This window comes from Ambystoma mexicanum, chromosome 3q (genome assembly GCF_040938575.1).
Source record: "Ambystoma mexicanum isolate Mex_15411 chromosome 3q, UKY_AmexF1_1, whole genome shotgun sequence".
Classification (NCBI taxonomy): Eukaryota; Metazoa; Chordata; class Amphibia; order Caudata; family Ambystomatidae; genus Ambystoma; species Ambystoma mexicanum.
The window spans coordinates 373997531-374017866 of NC_090926.1; the positions used below are offsets into that span (position 1 = coordinate 373997531).

The 20336-nt window shown below is 46.2% G+C and overlaps 1 protein-coding gene across 1 annotated transcript in view; it reads right to left on the reverse strand.

The window, feature by feature from the left end:
* GM2A (ganglioside GM2 activator) overlaps positions 1-20336 on the reverse strand; it is a 59448-nt gene that overhangs the window by 26041 nt on the left and 13071 nt on the right. The window contains exons 2-3 of the mRNA XM_069654004.1: positions 16321-16467; positions 2968-3120 (exon numbers count right to left, since the gene is read on the reverse strand). Coding sequence (XP_069510105.1) covers positions 2968-3120; positions 16321-16440 — 273 coding nt within the window. The 5' untranslated portion in view covers positions 16441-16467. The remainder of the gene's footprint in view (positions 1-2967; positions 3121-16320; positions 16468-20336) is intronic.

The window sequence follows — 20336 nt, forward strand, 5'->3', positions numbered from 1 at the left end:
ATTTTCCTCCTTTATTCCCGTTGTCCTCTGGTCACATGACAGCGTTTGCATCGATTTGGTTCAGTATATATCTGTCTGAACTCTTGCCCACATACTACCCATTACGCCCCCATTCTATAACTCTGTAACAACCCCCCCTCTTGTGCCGCTCTCCACTGCTGGCCAGGTAGGTTTGCATTTTACGAATTCCATACACATGTTTTGCCACCAGTGTTGCTAGTGGGCATGTGCCAGTGTGTGTATGGTCTTACCTCTGTGGGGGCACTTACCCTTATTGAAATGAAGCAAAAGCAAAGATCAATATGTATATACAAATGGCTAAGGCAGTTGAAAAGAGCAGGCCTCAGTAGAGAAACCTATGGAATGGAGTGTAAAAGAGTCTCACAAAAGTACAAGCGGTGGTCAGTGGCCAGGAGAATGTGGCGACTCCAGCTAGATGGAGAGCACATGCTGAAACTAATGGGGAAAAATGATACTGGTGCATTCTGGTCAGTGATGCGTCGCCTGGAAGGCAACGCAGACACTGCATTATGTAATTTGGTCCCAGAAAAGAGCTGGATAGAGTTCTTGTTAGCAAGCTTCAAGAAACCGGGGGTAACAGAAAATATTCCAGGTACATCTACTCGCTGAAGTCTCCCATTAGAGGTGCAGTCTACAGTGGACCTGATCGCCAAATCCTCCAACTCTAAAGCAGCAGGGCCAAACGGCCTAACTTACCAAGTATTAAAAAAAACAGCCTTTACTATAGGCTAAAATACTATGCTGGTTGTTTGGAGAGATTTTGGAAAGGCAACAATTCCCTGCATCCTGGAAATCAGCGATCATTATTACACTCTTCAAGGGGGGTGATCGACTGCAACCAACAAACTACCGACCCATCGCCTTATTAGATATTGAGAGTAAACTTTTTATGAAGCTCCTGTTGGAGGAGGTACAAAGGTGGGCAAAAGAAAAAAAATCCTCTCAAAACACCAAACAGGTTTCTGAGGTGGACATTCAACAGCAGTAAATGGTCTAATACTGAACATCTTAAGCGAAAACCCGATGGTCAAAGGGGAACAACAACTTTATGGGGCCTGGGTAGACTTCTCAAAGGCATTCAACCATTTGAATAGAACACGCTTATGGACAAAACTGAGGAAATGGAGTATTCCTGAAGGACTTCTGTCTATGCTGGAAGAACTGCACAAGGACACGACAATCAGAGTCCGGTTAGATGATGAGGGTCACCTGTCAGATGCAATAAAGGATGAGAGAGGAGTATGTCAGGGCTGTCTGGGCACCCCCCTCTTTTTTTAACTTTTGCGTGGCAGATATGGGAGAGGAATTAGACGCATCGACACTTGTCAGTCCCATAATTAATGGGTGTAAGATCCATTGGCTCGCCTATGCTGACGACGTGGTCCTGCTAGATAAAACCCCCAATAGGGTTGCAGCGACTCCTGGATAGATTGGATATTTACGCAAAGGAAAATGATCTAGCCATCAACCCAAAGAAATCAAGGATTGTAGTTTTCAAAACATCCACTTAAGAAAATAAATTATGCAGACTGGAAGCTTGGGGTACAGAGTATCCCAAGAGTAGAAGATCTAACATATCTGGGGCACAAAGTCTATGCGGCACCATCGCAGAGGAAGGTCGAACAAGATGTGCAACTAAAAATCTCACATCTTGTTCCCCAAATGAAAAAGATTTCATCAAAACTCTGTACATTCTCAGTCATGCCATTAGTTAAATTTTACATGGCCAAAGTAGTTCCAGTGATTCTTCATGGGCTAGAAACAAAAACATGTCTATGGAGCACAGACTGGCAAAGGCTAGAGGGGCTAGTCTGGAAGAGAGTATTGTGCCTTCCATGGAGCCTCACAATGTCAGTCCTTAGATTAGAATTGGGCCTAAGGTCACTCAAAGTGCAAGCGGAATGTAAACTAATCTTCTTCTTTTGTCTTATAATCACAGCTCAGAAGAACACCGTGTATTTCGATCTCAAAGCACAACTGGAAGCGAAAAAAATCAAAAATCCTTCTACACCTGGAAGAAAGATCTCTGGAAAATTTGGGAAAAGCAGGAACTGACGTAGAGACACTCATATCCAATCCTTTAAAGCAAAAAAACATCTGGAAGAATTAGATTGGATAATGACAACTGATAAGATGCGATCCCAAATCCCAGAAAACTGCTTTTTTAAAGCAGAAAAAAACAGGGAACTCTGGCCCAATACCTGCTGAAATTTCCAGAGGAAAGGATCAGAGGATCAGAACGAACTTCCGTAGAGTAAGGCTTAATATAGCTCATTCAGGAGACATCCTCTCAGTTAGGGGAAAAGGGGGAGACATCTGCAAAATACCCTCCAAACAGTCGCTGAAACATTAATTGATGGACTGTGAAGGGACTTGGCCAGTGAGAAGACTCTTATTCTTTTCAAGATTTGGAGTTGGTGGGGAGACCCACATTCCAGATATGCTCTGGGATAGACTAATCTCTGGCCATTCGAGTTCATTAACAATAGCAGTGGTGAAAGTCCTCGAGAAATTTGACATAGTGATGTCTAAGAAGGCGGCAAATGATTCTTAGGAAAAACTGTACGCCGCGATAAACCAGTGTTAGTGGAACAGTATTTTGAAGGTCCACTTCATTGCATTTGTGTTTGCACTATCAATAGATTCTTCACAACTTGTTTTTTTTTATAAGTTTGATATTAAGTGATTTTTTTAAAATATAAAATATAAGCCATAAAATGCTCAAACTCCCCATTTGGCTTCCCAGGAATAGCGCTGGATAGATATGCCTATTGACTAGGAAAAAAAAAGCCTGTAAACTGGTAAAAAAAAAGCTCTTTCTGCTTTTCTCTTTTTTAAAAGTTTTATTATTCGTCTGTTAAACTGAAATTGAAGTTTTGTAAAAAGGTTTTCACTAACCAAATACAAATAAAAAATGTTTTAAAAAAAATATACAAATTACATTACCGTCAGCGGGGACTCGAGATCTATACTGGTGGAAGCCACGACAGCCACATTCACGTCCCCTGGAACAGGAATGGGGTCCGGGTTGACGGACAAGCTCTTGATATTCCCCGGGTGTGGGAGGTCATCGCACTTGGACCAGGAGAATTCGCTGACCTGGCGGGAGAAGAAGAACAAGAATTTGAGGAGCAAACAGAGCTAAGCGGGTTGATACAATATTGTGAAGTGCCGACTAGAGGACAACGTTGGCAGGTTTCAGAGACATATGCATAGCCAGAATTAACAAGGGTTTGCGGTTTGAGTCATCTGGATATCAACACTCAAAAGATTCCTCAGGCAATTCCTGCGCATTTCACACTCGAATACCGAACAGAACTCCCAAGAAAACGGCAATAAGGATCAGCCGGAATATTTCCCCCACCATCAGCACCTGAACTACCCACTGAAATGTTATTGTTGTAGATGTGCGAGACAAGAAAACATGGGCGTCATTACAAGTTGGGTGGTTCCGTAAAAATGCAGCAGAAACCCATTACTGCCACATCACTGCACCTCCCAACTACGTGTTTGGGGTAAGGTGGAAGAATACCCTCCAGCAAGAAGCCGGAGGTAATTCCGCCAACTCCCCTCCACCCCCCAAACCCAGCCAATTCTGCGCTATTACCGCCAGCGTAAATATCGCTGAAACACCCAATGTAGGCCTATGGACTCCAATTAATGGGGGACTAACACTGCCTACCACCACTTGTAATCGGCGGTAATACCGAAAGACCAAGTGACGGTAACAGTAATACAGTTTGGTGCTATCGCGTCCCCCTTTCCCCACCACCTCCCCCCACCTTTCTGAATACTTAAAACAAATGTGTTTAAAAAACAAAAAAGAAAACGTACATACAAATGGGTCTCGAAAAAACTGGTCTGCGAGGAAATCGGCTCCTTCCAAAAAGAAAAAAGATGAAAATAGCCATAGATCAAATGTTTTCCACAACCGGCTATTGAAGGTGAAGCGGGCACATTCCCAGATCATCCCATGTAATTCCATTGGGGGCAGAAGAAATCCGGCGTGTGCTTTGGGACACAGTGCGAGGCAGAGCAGAAGTGTGGTGTGTGATACCGATGCATGGTGTCCGACTCTTAATTATTAATAATTATGAATCTGTGGGTAATGTGACAAAAAGAAGCAGTACTGTTGCCTTGTTTGGGCAATGATGACTGCTACAGTGGAGTAAATGTGCTGAAAATGTTGGGGGGTGGGTGGGGATGACTTCTAAATGAAAGGGGCCCCCAGTCGAGTGAGACAAAATGCTGTGCCACAAAAGTTGGGGGGGCAAACATTGTCCCCCCGTAAAATGACACCCATGCCTGCGCATATACAAGGCCCTCCTCGCTGTGACTCCTGACAGTGGATCAGGGGGTGCAGAGTCTGAGGGCACACATGAAGAGAAAAGCTTAAGGGAATTACAAGCACATTTTGGGAATACACCAGCAGTCCTGAAAGAAAGGCTCCAATTCTTTCCTAGGTGTTAATTCAAGAGTGACATGGTTGATTGCACTGCTGCATCACGAGGCCTCGTTGAAATGAGCACATTGTGTGGCTTCATCATGATACTGACCTACAGTGCAAACCTTCAATACTAAGGCATAGGAAAGCTCGTGGCAAAAAAGAAAATGAAATCACATTGCAGGTCACAGCCATTGCCAGAGCCAGCGAGCTACCCTGCAGGCGAGTCCCGATAGTTCATGCAAGTGAGGCTAAAGCGGCTGCGGAGGGCGTAACTGCTGCACCAAAAGTAACGATGGCAATGCACCAGAGGTTGCCATGAAAGTAGGACCAATACATATGCACCAGGTAAAAGGCACGAAGTGCCAAAAGGGATGCAACAGATGTGGCTGGGCAGGGCACAGCACCAAAGAATGCCATGGTCGCGAGCGGAGTATCAGGAATGTGTTTTATTTATGCTTTTGGCTAATTCAAGCCGTTTGCATTATATACCATTAAAATAAATACAATCAGTTCACATTATTCATAAAACACACTTAAAAAACATTCAATCTAATCATCCGTTGAAAACAAGTCGTCCATTCTGATAAGTCCAACCTACATAGGCTTTGATAGTTGCCAACATTCAGGGTCTTGCCCCTTCTGCGGCCAATCTAATTTCAAGCATAGTCGAAAAATGAAGGGCTGCTGCCGCCACCTTTAGCGGTTCTGCAGAATAGAGCATGGACCACAATCGATCAAATGTATGGCCCCCAAAGTTTGCTGTAAAAGACTCGTAGCCCCTTTCATACAGATTTCCCAATCCGGGACAGCACATCAAGATGTGCCTGCTGGTTTCTAGCTGTACCCCACAAATGCAACATAATCTCAGCTCTCTGGTGTCCTTGGTCTAAGCCCCCATTACCTCCCTTACTGGCAGTATATGTAACATTAGATAGAGGACAAGTCGTGGAAGGGATACGCTGCAGTGTTTGGTCAAGTAGCTGCAGGGCTCACGCCAACTCTGCTTGGTAAACTCTATATAGCGATGCGTCAATCCATCAGTGGTCGCAACCCCATCCTACAACATAGAGTGCTTCCTTAGTTCATATAGGAAGACCCCAGGCTCCGACATGTCCTCCACTTGGAAGCCTATGTCTCTTAAGTGACTGATGACTATATGAGGAATGTGTCTTGAAGGCAGGCCTTTCTTGCATAGAGTTGCAGATCATGTTTTAGCAACCAGGGCTTTTCTTTTAACTCTAGAAGAAAAGACAGTTGGCTTGCTCCTAAATTCTGACTTGCCTTACACAACAGTCCCTGAAGAAGTGCCCCTTGGGATATCCACAAATTGCACAGAAGGCACTTGAACAGAGACTGCTTACTGTGATTGGGTGAAAGTGGTTTGGTTTACTCTTAAATTCAAAAAATATCTCTGCAGTGTGCAAGCGGTATGTAGTGGAAAGGGGTCACCGGTGGTGGTGAGGGATGACCTAGAAGCTAGGATCGTTGTCTTGTCCTCCCTTTGTTCCCCTCCCTTGCCTCGTCACACCTTGAAACACTTGTGTATAGGCGCGCTATAAATGTCATATCACATCGAGCACTTAAGATTGAATTAAGGCCAGTGGAGGTACAAATGTTAAACGCTGTTTAAATCACTAATAAAGAATCGCTAGTGTCAGAGAAGCCCAACGTCTTCAATGAAAGGACTGGTGAACCGCAAGGATTTCAGCTCCCTCTAGTTCTGAATAGCGAGAGCGACCCCAAGCTGCACAATGTTCAACCCATAGTGACAGCGTTTCAGCTGGAGCTTAGCAAGGAACTGAATAGGCTGTCTGGGTGTGGGGTTATCGAGATCATGGAGTCTGCAGACTGGTTGGGCCCTGTGCTCATAGAGTACAAGGGCAATGGAGGAATCTGCATGAGCGTCGACCCACGTGACCTCAATGCTACCCAAGTATTTCACTACCCTAGACTGTGTCACGCTAGCTGATCTGGCAGAATGCCGAGTATCTCCTAGCCACCTGGCTGCATTCGCTACATCCCCGGGAGCATTTAAATATCAGTACCTGCCACTCTGTCTGGCCTCTGTAGCCATAGCTTTCCAGAGACGCATTCAAGAACTGCTCAGGTAGAGGACAAAAACCTACTACCTCCAAGATGACATCATAGTCACCCGAAGCTCTGAAAAAGAACATTCTGCAGGGCTGCATGGAGGGTTAAAGGTGAACAAGAGCAAAGGCCTGATCCCACAATTAGAAACATGTCAGATCAAGTTAAATACCAGCCTAAATTACTTCGGGCACACACTATGTGAGATGGGAATCAAGCCCAAGAAGAATTTAGTAGCCGTTATGCCCTGGGTACCTGCAGTCCAGGAGCAAAGATCATTTAGGTATTATTTTTTTTAAAGGCGTGGAGTAATATGCTTTGCTTATTGCACATTTTGCACAGATGTCAACGAGAATAAGAATGTTTTTGATGAAGGGGATAAACAGAGTGGAACAGTGAGTGCCAAAGAGAGTTTGAAGGCCCAAGGACAGCAATGAACGTTGCAGCCATGCTAAAAATGTCTGATCCCAAGGCCCAAACCATGTGTACTGTGGATGCGTGTGGCCAAGGATTAGGGTCGGTACTAGTAATGCAGATTCATGAGAAAGAGCAGGCCACATTAGCATTTACACCCGGAGCTCCGGGAGAGTCAGTGATGAACTATGCCAGTTTTGAACAGGAAGCCATGCCAGTTTACTGAGCCATGTAACCTTTGAAGACGCTCATTTGGAGTATCCCTTTACTAATTTGCATGGGCCACACACCCTAACTGCACATGTGTTCATCCCAGAACATCAGCACCAACTCACCCAGGATCCGTAGGTGGATAATTGATGGTGGAATACAACATCAGCAAGGAATATTGACCAGGAGAATGCAATGTGGTGGCAGATGGCTGTTGAGATGGACACCAGAGCCGGCGTGTGCCACTACTGTCTTGGAAGAAGGCAAGAGTGAATGGAAAGAGTGCAGCAAGACTAGTCGAAAAGCTGCGCTTATTCACAAAGGTTTGAGGGAAGAATGGAAGGACGTAGTCAATTACCTCCCTGGTTTTCAGAATGGAACTGGCTTATGCAGAGCAGAAAATTGTAAAAGGGAATCACGTCCTACCACCAATAGCTCTGAGAAGGAGATTTGTTGATGTAGACCTGGAAGACCTCTAGGCCCTAGTCTCACTCAAAAAGTATTTGGGAACACTATTAGTTGCCAACCATGGACAGTGCTCCATGCGAGTACAGTGACAAGTATAAAAAACAAGTCAGTTAACCGCCCAATCAAGCCACATATATGGACCTACTTGGCCTAGGATGCACTAGGACCCTTCCAGATGTTAGGTTCTTCTTCGACTCGTTTTATTGTTTTGGAGGACGATACCATGAAGTGGATTGAGTGGGAAACCATGTCAGTGGTTACCACAATCAAAGTCCTTAGGTTTACACTACAGTTAACAATGAGGGGATGATCGAACAAATTGTCACAAGAAGTTGGGAGAGATTTGTCCCTGAGAAGATGCATCAATTCCTGCAGAGCTCAGGTGCACAGCATGCTTCCTCTCCCACGTGCCAATGGGCTGGTGGAAAGAGACCACTTTTATTTTTATTTTTAGAAAAGCTTGTATTCAATTGCCACTCTCTAGTAACTTGGACTGGATTCAAGCCTTGTGTAAATCTTTGGTGTCTTACAATTTGACGCCTCACTCACTAACCAGTGTAGTGCTATTGTTTGTGGTGAGAGGCCTAGCTCCCGGTGACAGATTTGAAGAGGGTTCAGATAATTATAAGATGAAGTATGATCAACTACATTCCACCGAGTAGGGGGGAGATGTGATGAGGGTCAACCTCGATTTGTCAACTAGTGGTAGCCAGTGTAACAGGCCTGGTGAAGGTGGTGGGTGTTAGCTCAGGAAGTATAACTGGTCAAGGAGGTAACCGCGAGAGTAAAAAGTGACGTGCTAAAAGTACAAACCCAAGGTAAAAATACAATTCAGTAAACAAAAGGAGCATGAGGAGAACAAATAAACCAGAATGCCTCAAATATTTTAGAAATGAGGAACTCAACCATTTTTCTCTTTTCCCCTTTCCGTCTGTGCCACCATTTAATTTCAGTTCTATTTATTCAGTTCTACTTAAACGATTTAGATGTCTTGCTTAATAATTGCATTTGGGTGGATGGTATAGTGTTCTCTTACCCCTGTCTACATCTTTTGAAAGCTCTCTATTCTCTTGTGTTTTCATATTCCAGCACCAGTTGAAGGGAGGACTTGAAGCTCTATTTTAAGTACGTATATGACCTTCCAGTGGGTATACAGTCTTGATAACTAAAAATAAATAATGAAAAAAATAACGAAAATATATGGGGGGTGGGGTAAAGGGTTAAATCTTGTGGGGAAGCGGTTGGGGTGGGTGGGTACCGTGTTGTCTTCTTCATTTGGGCCAGAGCATATTCTAGGAAAAGAGAGAAACTCAGGAACCTGGAATGACTGCTCCAAGTAAGAAGATGAAATGTAATGTCTATGAAGCAACATAGCTCTCACGCCCACAATCAGAAGCAGACAGTGCTAGGAATGGACCATCAGCATAAGATAGGCTTCAGCGAAGTGAGGGCCTCTGAGAGTCCTGTTCTGGGACTTGGCCAGCCCCAGACGAGAGGGTAATAGCTATTAGCAACTCGGGGCATTTGCAGGGCTGATAATAGTATTTAATGGAAAATTGTAGCAGAGACTTACGGGCGGGCCCAATTTCTCTTTAAAAAAATACAAACGAATATGACCCATAAATGAAATAGAAAAGGGCACAAGTCCTTTTGCTATTTCCATGGTGTGGCGGGGAGCATACGGGAGAGCCAGGAGGACGCTGGGGCAGAGGGGTGTAGAGATAAGTGAGGGTTAATTTGGAGGACTGACGTAAAGGTGCCTGGGCCAGCGGCCAAGACAAAACAAGATGGCAGAGCTGGAGGAGAGCAGAGGAGGCCAGGAGCGATGGGTAGTTAAGGGCAGATTTTGTCCATGTTGCTAGCCTCCTGATTGGGCAGCACATCTCCCTGGGTGCTAATAGTATGAAGAATTAAAACAAACCAGTAGCAGAAAGATTAACACCTTACATTTCAGTGCATGGGAACAAAGGCATTTCACTCAGTTTAATTGAAGGCTTTTCACTCATTTTAATTGAGGGTCTCCCTTTTTTCTCTGGCTTGGTCATAATGTTTTCATCTTTTGTTGTCGGAACCCATTTACTAACCCCAATTTAGCATAGAACATCTACTGCAAAGTGAGTTCTTGAAACGTTTATTCACCTCGCGGCCTCAATACACATTGCCTTTACCCAGTACCAGTAGCGAACACGGGGCAGTGCTATTTGCACACACTAAGAAGAAACAGCCAATGGGGCCGCACAACCCACAGGAAGGCCTTGGCGCCAGGCCCCCTCACATATTGAGCATGCTCACCAGACACTCGTGACCATCCCTCCCATGCCCTTACAAGGGGGGACAGGAAAGAGAGGACGGGGAGGTGCAGGAAATCTCATCAAGTAGTAGGCGGCATGGGGGCGGGGCCAACAGGGGTAGAAGCCCTCTTTGTTTGGCATCAGTAGGAGAGGTTTGACTCCCCTTCCTAGGACTGGAAATATTAGATTTGATGCGCTGTCAGTCGCAACCATTGTGATGTATTGAAATGTGCTTTATCTTACAGAGGCGCCCGGCAGAGTTACCTGGTGTTTCCAAAAGGTAATCCACCGTCATGACCATAGGGGTGCAGCAGTCAGGAGGGGGGCTGGGGATGTATGCGTATGGCACAGCGGGGTGTAAATCCTTGGGGAACCCTTGGGTGTGAGACAAAGCAACGAGGAAGACTCGCCATTGCAAGAAAAGTAAGCAGTGCTGGCTGCCAGAGGAGGCAACGGTATCCTTATGGGGGACAACCATGTAATAAATCACTATGTTCCATGCGATCGGTGGGGATAGAGGGGGGTGCGGAATCAGGGTCTGAAGAGACCCGGGACGGGGGAATGTGAGTGCAGCTCACACAAACACCCCCGCCCAAAGCTCTGTCACTGTGCATTTCCAGACGGAAGCCCATGGAGCAGCCCCACAGGGTTCCATGTGTTAATATCCCCACAAAAATATCGCGATACAAATATATATCGCCATATTGTTGCGGCAATATTGACCCATGGACCCTGCAGGGGACACCCCTGCAACCCCTGCATTATTTTAAAATGTGCGGGGGACACCCCTGCAACCCCCGCTCCCACAAATTATCCCCCCCAAAAATATCGCCTATGGCGAGACAAACGGCCATATGTACAGTGATATTTTTGGTGGGGATATTTTGTTGGGATACCGCCCCAGAGGGGCTTGCAGTGCTGAGGCATAACAGGGCTGAGGGGGCGAGCACCCCCGGCCCCACCTATCACCTCAAAAGCGAGGCACAGGCAGGAAATGGGGCCATCTATGGTGTTCCGGCTAGTAACGATTTGGGCTTTTTGATGTCTGAGCTTAAGGGTGTTGGTGTGGTTGGGGTGCGTAGGTTGGGTCCTAGGAATGAGGCAGACGTAGTAGCTTCGACTACTGTCTTGGTGTCGTTTCAGTCTGTGGAGGTGCCCCGGTATTTGTGGATTGGATTTGAGAGGTTCCAGGTGGCAAAATATGTGCCCCCTCTTTTGCAGTGTTTTCGGTGTCAGAAGTTTGGTCATGTGGCCGGTGTCTGTAGAGGGAAGCAGTGCTGTGCAAAGTGTGGCGTTGGCCATGATGTCAAGGAGTGTTTAAGTGAGACGGTACCTGTATGTAGGAATTGTGGTGGGGATCACTGTGTTATGTTTAAGAAGTGTCCTGTGTATGTCTGTGAGATTTGAGTGCAGTCCGAGAGAGTGGTCATAATTTGTCTTATGCCAAGGCTGTTGCACGGTTACCAGCTGCTGGTGTGGATCGGGTTGAGAAGGTTTGTCTAACTGGGGATGGGCTCTTGCCCCCTCCGGTTGTGCCTGTGGATGGTGTTGTGCAGCCACTGGGGGTGGGTGTTTATGATTGAGGTTATTAATTGTTCTTTTCAGAAGCAGAGCAAGACTGAGAAAATTATGATTATAGTTAGGGCGGCTGAGAAGTTTTTGGGTATTGTTGGCTTTACGAGGGAGAATTTGAATGAGGTGTTGTGTAAGGGGATTGTGTGAGGTGTGGTGGATGTTTTCGGGTGTGGGTCTCCTGGTAGTGAGGTTTGTTGTCGCGGTTGGTCTGTAGCTGCTTTTGTGGGTAGCTTGGAACAAGACTGAGAAGATGATGATTGTAGTTAGGGCAGCTGGGTCGTTTTTTGGGCACTGCTGGCTTTATGGGGTTATATTTTAATGAGGTTTTGTGCAGAGGGATTGTGTGAGGTGAGGTGGCTGTATTTTGGTGTGGGTCTATTGGTAGTGGTGGTTTGTTGTTGTGGATGGTCTGGAGCTGCATTTGTGGGAAGTTTGGCGAACATCATCTATTTAGATGGAAATCGCCGGCTCCTGGTCTCTGGGAGTCACCCCAAGAAGAAGAAGAAGAAGAAATGGGGCCATTTAAGTAGAGCCCACGCAGCGTGAGCAACCTATTTGCACCGCCGCTCCCCCTGCAGCAAGTCAGCGTTGTACCTGATCCGTGGCAGCGTGTACCCACCAGCGAACATCAAGGAGCAGTCATGGATTTGCACTGTGTAGTGACAGAGGAGCCTACTGCTCAGTGGTGGAGAAGCGTGGTCGGGCGATGTAAGCACCCACTTTGGGACATGTGCATCCAGGCACAGCAAAGGTGCAAGGGGATTGCGGTCGGCTCCGAGGTGAAGCTCCACTGGCAGCAGTTCAGAGTGGTGACGGGGAGCGAGGCCAGAGATCCACGTGGGCCAAGCTCCACTAAGCAGGTGCAGCCGTGGATGCCCCCCCCCCAAGAAAGCAAATAGTTAAGGATCAAGAAATAATCCATGAGGGGAGAAAGAGGGACGTTTTAGCCGGCGGTCTCTGCTTCGAGGGATAAAGTATTGCGATGCAGCAAAGAACTCGGGGGTCAGGGGTGATTAAGCAGAGCAAACATGTGAGCCTAGAGGAAAGGACCAATTCAGCAGAGCTGGTCTTCCTAACAAGGACACCCGAAATAAAGGGACAAAAAGCTTGGCAGTCATCTTGGAGTGGGCTGATGAGCTGGCCCATCATACAAGGGCAGCTGAAAGAAAAGAAGGGCCTGACTGTGAGGAGATTGAGCGGTGGCCATCTTGGATGAGGAACAAAACAAAAAGGATTTGACAAGCAGTGTTCATCTTCCTCGTCGCAGTGCTTTGGGGGAAATGATTAAATATGCAATGGATAAGTGCATGCTTACAGTCTGAGTGGAACTGCAAGCAACAGGCACAAAGGCCCTAGCATACAAGGGCAGCAGAAATAAAAGCAGGACCATACCTACAATTTCGGTAGGAATTGCTTTTTGAAAGTGTTAAAGATCAAAGAAGAGGACGGAATGTAAGCTCCAGAGAAGATGGCAGACCTTGTGAGAAGAATCAGAGCAGCCACAAAGGACAGAGGGGTGGACTGGCTCATAGCGCAGTGAACGGCAAAGGAGGAGAAAGAGACATTGGTAGTGCTGGAAGATACCGAGGGTGAGGACTACTTGCCAGACACCCCCCGGAGAGTTGGCAAACAGAGCCCAAGGAGAAAGAGAGTGAGACATAGGAGGGTTACTCCGAAGCACCCGAGAGAATGGATGCAGCTCTAAAAAGGAAAGGCATGGAAGAGGAGAACGACCCACCAGCAGCCAAAAGACCACAAAGAGCCAGAAAGGCATTGTGGAAGGTGGCGGAAGCTAGTGGGGAGACAGACACACAGAAGCAGCAGACCAGGACGCATTGGGTGAGAGGATCGCAAAAATGGTAGAGATGCATGTAGATGAAGTGCTGAAACATTTGCATGACAGCAGGCGGGTCGAGAATGTGAATGTGAATGCTTGCACGGATAACGATTGGTTGTAGGATCGGGGCAAATGTGGGAGACTGCACTAGCGCAACGCTGGGGGAGAGAAGCAGGCCTGCAACAGGGGGAAACGATGTAGCTATTGCGGGTGGGGGGGCACAGCAGCACCCGGTCAGTCCCCGCAGAGGAGGGGCACAGCTCCCGAGCTAAGCATGGGAGAATAGCAGGAAGGGAAGGAGCCAATCCCCTACCAGTGACATTCCTGGTGAAGGGTGGGGGGCTTGAAAAGAGAGGTGTACAAAGGGGTGGTAAGGATAGCAGACATGTACGCATCAGCAGTGGGGGTGAGGAGGGGCCCAGGGTGCACACCATTGACCACTAGGGCTGCAGGCTTAGTGTGGCACGTGCCATTGGAAATCAAGAAAAACATTTGGAGCAAGGTCTTCACAGACCTATTCACTCTGCTCGAGCTTGAGTAGGTGGGGCTGGACATAGTAAAGGAGGCCAAGAAAGAGGACGACGGGAGGGATAGCAGGAAGAGAGTGAGGAAGGAAAGGAACATCATGAATTGGCTTTATGCCTTCAGGAGGTACACCTCAATCATGGTAGAGAAGTTCCCAGCGGACACTGCTGCATTCATCACATACGAGCAGCACATCCATGAGGCTCATGAGGAGTATGGAGGTGACACCTGGCTTGAATACGATGAGGGGCTCAGGTTGAAAATGCAGATGTTTCCAAGTATGAACTGGGATGATGAGGATGTGTCGGGGTACATCTATAAGATGATAGCTAGCAACAGGCGAAAGGTCTTGCCAGTAGGGGAGCACCAGCAAGCAGGGGAGAGGAAATACCAGAGCTGGCAGGACAGCACCTACCAGGGTAACGATAGAGGAAGGCAGCCCTTTTGGGGTGGGGATGGTGCCTGGTCCAAGGGCAGCAAATTGGAAAGGGGCACGACCTGCTGGAAGTTTGAGAAAGGGAACTGCACGTGGGGGGAAAATTGCAAGTTTAGGCAGGCATGCAGCAAATGGTGGAGGCTAGAGCCACTGGCCACTCGTTCATAACGAGAGCGGCGAAGTGGTCGGACACCAGGAGGCATGGAAGAGACAGGGCCTTGAGCAATACGGACATTCTATGGTTTGGTAAGAATGGAATGGGATTGGAGGACCTGGAGGAAACAGTGGCAGAATTACTGGAGGAGAGAGACCCTCCCAACATGATTATCCACCTAGGAAGGGAATGACCTGCCCCAATTGTGGAGAAGGGTCCTGGTCGCAAAATGTGCCGCACTATGAGGCCGTTAAGTAAAACCTTGGGGGCGTGCGAACTGATGTGTTCAGAAATTATTCCTAGGTTTAAATGGAGTGAGGCCAAGTCAATTGCAGCGGTTGAAAAGTCCCGCAAAAAGCTGAACGTGGAAATGTCATAATTTTGCAAGTGGGCTGGCTTCCTAACAATCAGGCAGAGGCTCATAAATCTAGGAGTGCCCGCTTATTACCAGGAGGATGGGGTGCACCTTTCAGGTATGGGCTGGGACCTTTTTTGCTGAACTTGGAGGTTGCCCTGAAATGGCGAGGGTGTGAATTGGAGGCCAGTTTCAGCAGGGTTGGGGCGGCAAAGGGTCAGAAACCCCTTTTTGCTGTGGCGGTAACTCGGGCGATCGAGCAGCGGCTAAACTAACCTCCTCCCCGGTAGCCTAACACGGCGGGAGGGGGGGCCTCTATGGTATAAAGAGAAGGGGCACCCCCGTGGTCGTCAGCTTCCAGCTTGGGCTGGTGGAAAAAGAAAAGCATAACGGCACTCCCTGCAGCCCATCAGCGGCGGCTGCCAATGTGTTTCGCCCAGACCAAAAGGCTCTGGTAGGCTCTGAGAGTGGTGGCCCAAGTATGCTGGAAAGGAATGGACAAGTAAAAGAGAGCTGGCTGGAAATAAATAAAGGAACAGTGGAAGATGAAAGGGGGGTGCAAAGGAATGTGTAAACAAAAAGGTGCTGCCGATTCTCTGAGGTGTAATAATATATTGAATATGTTATTATCTGGTTTGCAGTGACAGTGTGAAATGTGTGATCATAAAACTGCGGCCTTGTTTTGCCACAAATGGAGCAATGGGTCTGGCCTCAGTTATTTAGTCAAAGTGGGCTACAACGGGATGGTAGGTAGCTTACTGGTTGGGAGGGGGCGAGCGGTAACCAAATGCCAATGTTATTGAAAGGGAGATATTTATAGAGAGAGAGAGAGACAGCCAGACACAGGGAGCTCTGTGGTGCCACAGAGAGTAATGCTGGGTACTCAGCATGACTTTAGGGGAGCCGCATGGAGATCTGTGGAGCCAGAGAAGCAGATTCAGAGCTTAGCGCTGAGTAAGCAATAGAAATGTCGGGAGGACAAGGCAGTCAGAGGAAATAAAATGCATGGTGATCAATGCAGTCACTGGAGATAAGAAGGGACTCAGTGCAGCCACAGAGATGCAACAAACGCAGTCTTTAACAATCGAAAGTGCAAAGTCCTCAGCACAGAATGGGTAATACAGGGGTCAGTGCAGCCGCAGAGAGGGATACAAAGAGGTCAGTGCAGTAACTGAGTTAGGTGCAAATCGGTCTGCAAAGTGAGAGGGAGAGAGAGAGAGAGTGTAAGAGTGAGAAAGAGAGTGTAGAGTGTGAGAGAGTGAGAAAAAGAGAGAGAAGAGAAACAGAGAAAGTGAGAGAGGGAGACAGACACAGCAAACGCAGCGCTGCCACAGGAGGAGATCCTGTGAGCTCAGCAATGTACCAGAGGGAGAGGAAAAGAGCTCAGTATAGACGGTGGGAAACATTGCGCGCTCAGGGAAGTCACAGTGGGGGAGGTGATATATAGGGGAAGCTGCCGTGCAATATCTTTTCCCCCTCTATTCAGTACAGCACCCTACCTGGCCGAGCCTCCAGGATGATGCTTGTCTTGCATCCAGGATCACGTAGGTGTGCAGCGCTGGGATGCTCAGAAGCATCACACAGAGAGCTAGGTGGAGGTTAGAGCCACTGGCCATCATGTCTGCTGAAGAGCCGAGATCTTGTGCCTGCGAAAAGAGAAGAGAAGAATCCCGGCACACATTAGGGGCGGCAAGGTGATCCTACACGCATGGCACAAAAGGTTTCTTGTCAATCACAGTCACAAAAAAGCATTGTTCGACGGATCTGTACAAAACTGCAAAAAGAGTATACACGATCCTCTGAATTATTTGCCAACGTCTCGTGAACATCCAACCAGTGTGGCAAAATTAAATTTATGGACCAAAAGTTGCACTTCCCATTCAAATTCCCCATTGGGATTTTTTGCTGTCACCTACTAAATAAAACAGTGGTTGGATTTGCACCTAATCTTTGCGAGGAGATGGCATCTGGGCCAACTGGAGTGCCTTACCTGGTGGTATCTGCAGCCCTTCTGGAGAGCCCGGGGCCTTACTTGAGGATGCCGTAGATCCTGCACGAGAGTGTTCAAAAATGTTCAGAGGGCCCATACAGTGCCAATGATATGTATTTATTTGAAAAAGGGTGGTTTTTGACCGTGGAAAATCACTAATAGTAGAGACAACTTAGAGTGTAAGCGGTGTATGAAAATTCAGATGTCAATCTCTCTTAGGATTCACTTTCGTGTGGTAATGATGAAGGTAAATCTTTCAAAACCATTGAAAGTCAGTGACAAAACTTTGCTAAATAGACTTTACGGTTAGGTTACGTTTGTAAGAGGGCCTTTTAATAAGCAATGTTTAGTGCAGTAATACCATGAAACACCTTCATCAGGAGACAAAACGTCATTTCAAAGAACTATGGTTGCAGCTCTAAATCTAAAAACTAAAGCAATTCACCAGTTATGGTAGGCTGCGCAACTGTAAATTGCACCCCCATTAATGACCTGTAACAAGCAAATGCACCTTTCAGCACTACACAACCCACAATCCATGATGCTGCTCTTCTAGAGCCTGAAGATGGAGTTTTAATGCTTTCTAAAATAGTTTTAAGGGTTGCAATTGGATTATCAAGGCTGGGGAATCCGGTATAAGCTTGGAAGGCTAAATGCTCCATTTTAATCTCTGGAAGCTACGTTTGGAATTTTCATGGCAGGGGCACTATTTGGTTGTTAACAACATCTCCCTTTATCAGTGACCCAGTTGCCTTCTTATGCTTCCCAGGCACTTCATACTTTGAAGCCATGCTTAATTGAACCTCAGCAATTCCTGCTGGTTACTTGTGATGTGCTGGCTGATTTTTCCTTGGATCCTTAGATTTGAGTGCAAGCAAAACTACAACTACCAGAATGCAAACTCAAAACAGGGACCACTGACTTAACAACTCACACCTGACCAGAGGTACAGTAGAGTTGTAAGGGACAGCATTATTATTGGCCATTTTGGTGCTATTCTGTAGGATCAGTGTATGCTTTAACTGGGGAAGAAACGGACAGTAGAGTCCTGATTATTTCTTTTCAATCTGAGACTTGTTGTCCTGAATGGAGAAGGGGAAAGGCAAAACTTCCATGTATTTAAACGCACCTCGATAAGCAAGTCACATCTAACATGGGACAACTTTGGAGCGGTATTCCATTAAATCACACTGAAAAAGAAAACCAACACTGCACAGGTTCCTAGAAACAAAGCATAACTTGGAAAATGTTCAAAGGCAATAGGGATGCTTTTAATGTCCAATTATTTAGGTTAACTTGTCTTATTTAGCAATTTGGTGTGAAGACACACACGATTCTTTATTTTTTTCTGTACTGATTGATGGGTCCAGGGTTGACTGCTTAATTAGAACAAATTCTAAAGATAGCTTTAAGGCCTCCATTCACATCATATATATATATATATATATATATATATATATATATATATATATATATATACGCCTCAGCACGAGGAGTGCTGCACTTTGGGGGACCTAATACTTTGATCTTTTTTCTATTTGAGGAATACATTTCCATGTTTTCTTAGGTATGTTTCGTACTCAGCTGATGCAATGTATCAGTGTAAGGTAGCCCTCTTCTGTCCAAATGGCAAAGGGCACCCACTTCCAACAACAGCTATAATTTCAACAAACAGAATGAACACTGTTCTACACGGTCACCTTCACCTTCCATTATCACAAATTATCGGAATAGTTTCAAGTTACTTCTTTCCCCCCCCACTCCTCTTCACACAGGGCACAGCGGCTCCAGTGTCAATGAACAGTTAATTACCGGCTCAACGTTTCAGTCTCTAAAGAGGGAAACGCTGTAGGATGAATGCCTCATCATGAGCTAAAACTGAAAGTAGGTGCTGTAATTATGCTACTATGCAATCGCCATCATGGGGAGTCTGCAATGGAACAAGGTTGTCAATTATGTGTCAGTTACGCATCCATAAAGACACATCATAGAGGCCTGTGTGATCGATGGAACTTAGATACTGTGATGTATCCTGTGCATGCCTCTCATTCCATCTGATACGTTTAGCCTTTTCAATTACCATCAATAGGTCACAGGGAGCTACGCCCCCTTGCTGGAAGCTATCAGTGGTTATTTCTGACATTTAAGAAGGGAGACAGAAGTGACCCTATGAATTACCAACCAATATTGATCGTTAAGATATGCTAGAATAGTGTATGTTACGTGGGAACAGCTAGTGAGAGGAAAAGCAGCATTTAAAAATGTAATCAGCAAGATAACAGCATGTATGTGTTATTATTTAGCTGAGACCTTCGACTATGTTATATTAACTGATGATTTTGGTAGGTAGTTTCATTTTAAATGCTTGGTGAGCCCGGGTATTTGACTCCTTCAGCTGTAAAGTAACCATCATAAATAGCATAAACAACGAAGAGACTTGCACATTATTTCCACTTTAAACCATGACATGCCATTTTGTTGTTCTTTTACAGTTGTAGCAATGCCAAACAAAACCCAGGCTTTTTTCTTAGTTACAAAAATGAGCTTAGAGGTACAGGTTATATAGGTAATTGGTTTCAGACGGTTCAAACTTCCATCATTTGAGAAACTATTTCAAGTTGTCAAAGAGCAGTGGTTAGTTACTGAGCCAGCACTGTTTATATAGAATTTGTAGATTAACATGTCCCATTATCAATGTAGGGCACCAAGTGCCCCGATGCAATACAATGCAGGGAAACCATAAAAGAATGGCAGAATATCTACAACCAAGCAATGGACAATTCCAGTCCCTGGGGAGAGATCCTATGCCAAGCCTACGGAGCTTGAGCTACATTATGCCAAGGCTTCCACTGCTCCTTTTTCGGCATTCTCAAACTGTGGTCTCAAAAGTATGACGAGGGAAAGAAACAAAACTACAAGTACCAGAATCACAAGTCTAAAACTCCTGTAGACCCATGCACAGGACATGTGGCCCGTCCACACCCGGTTCGTGTCCCTTGAATTCTGGTAGGTGTAGTTTTGCTTTTGCCATTAAACATGTATAACTACATTTGCCATAATGCATAGAAAAACAGGAATGCATGGACAACACCCCTCAGATATATATATTTAGGTTTAGTTACGCCAGAATAGTCTGTAGTGTAGGAAGCGCGTGAAACTGTAAGAGTTATGCCATCAAAATAATAATGTCTGTGGACTTCAGCAAAACACACGTCTATTGATTTGTTCACAGTGGCTGACAAACAGAGCGTGGTTGTCAGTGTTCGCTTCTACCACGGGCCTTTTCTAAGGGTTGGCAGATGCAAGAGTAGAGAGGTATGATGTGTTTACTTGATGTAGGGACAGCACAAAGAGGCCTAATGATGAATGCTGGGAAGTGGGGTTTGGATCTGCAGGTCACACAGTGGCCAGCACCAGCCACTAGGACACGTCCTGTGGAGCAACCAATGTGTCCCATGTCAGGCCAAGTATTCCCCGGGCATCCTCTGACCTGCCTGCGGTCCTCTAGTAAAAGTGCACATCACA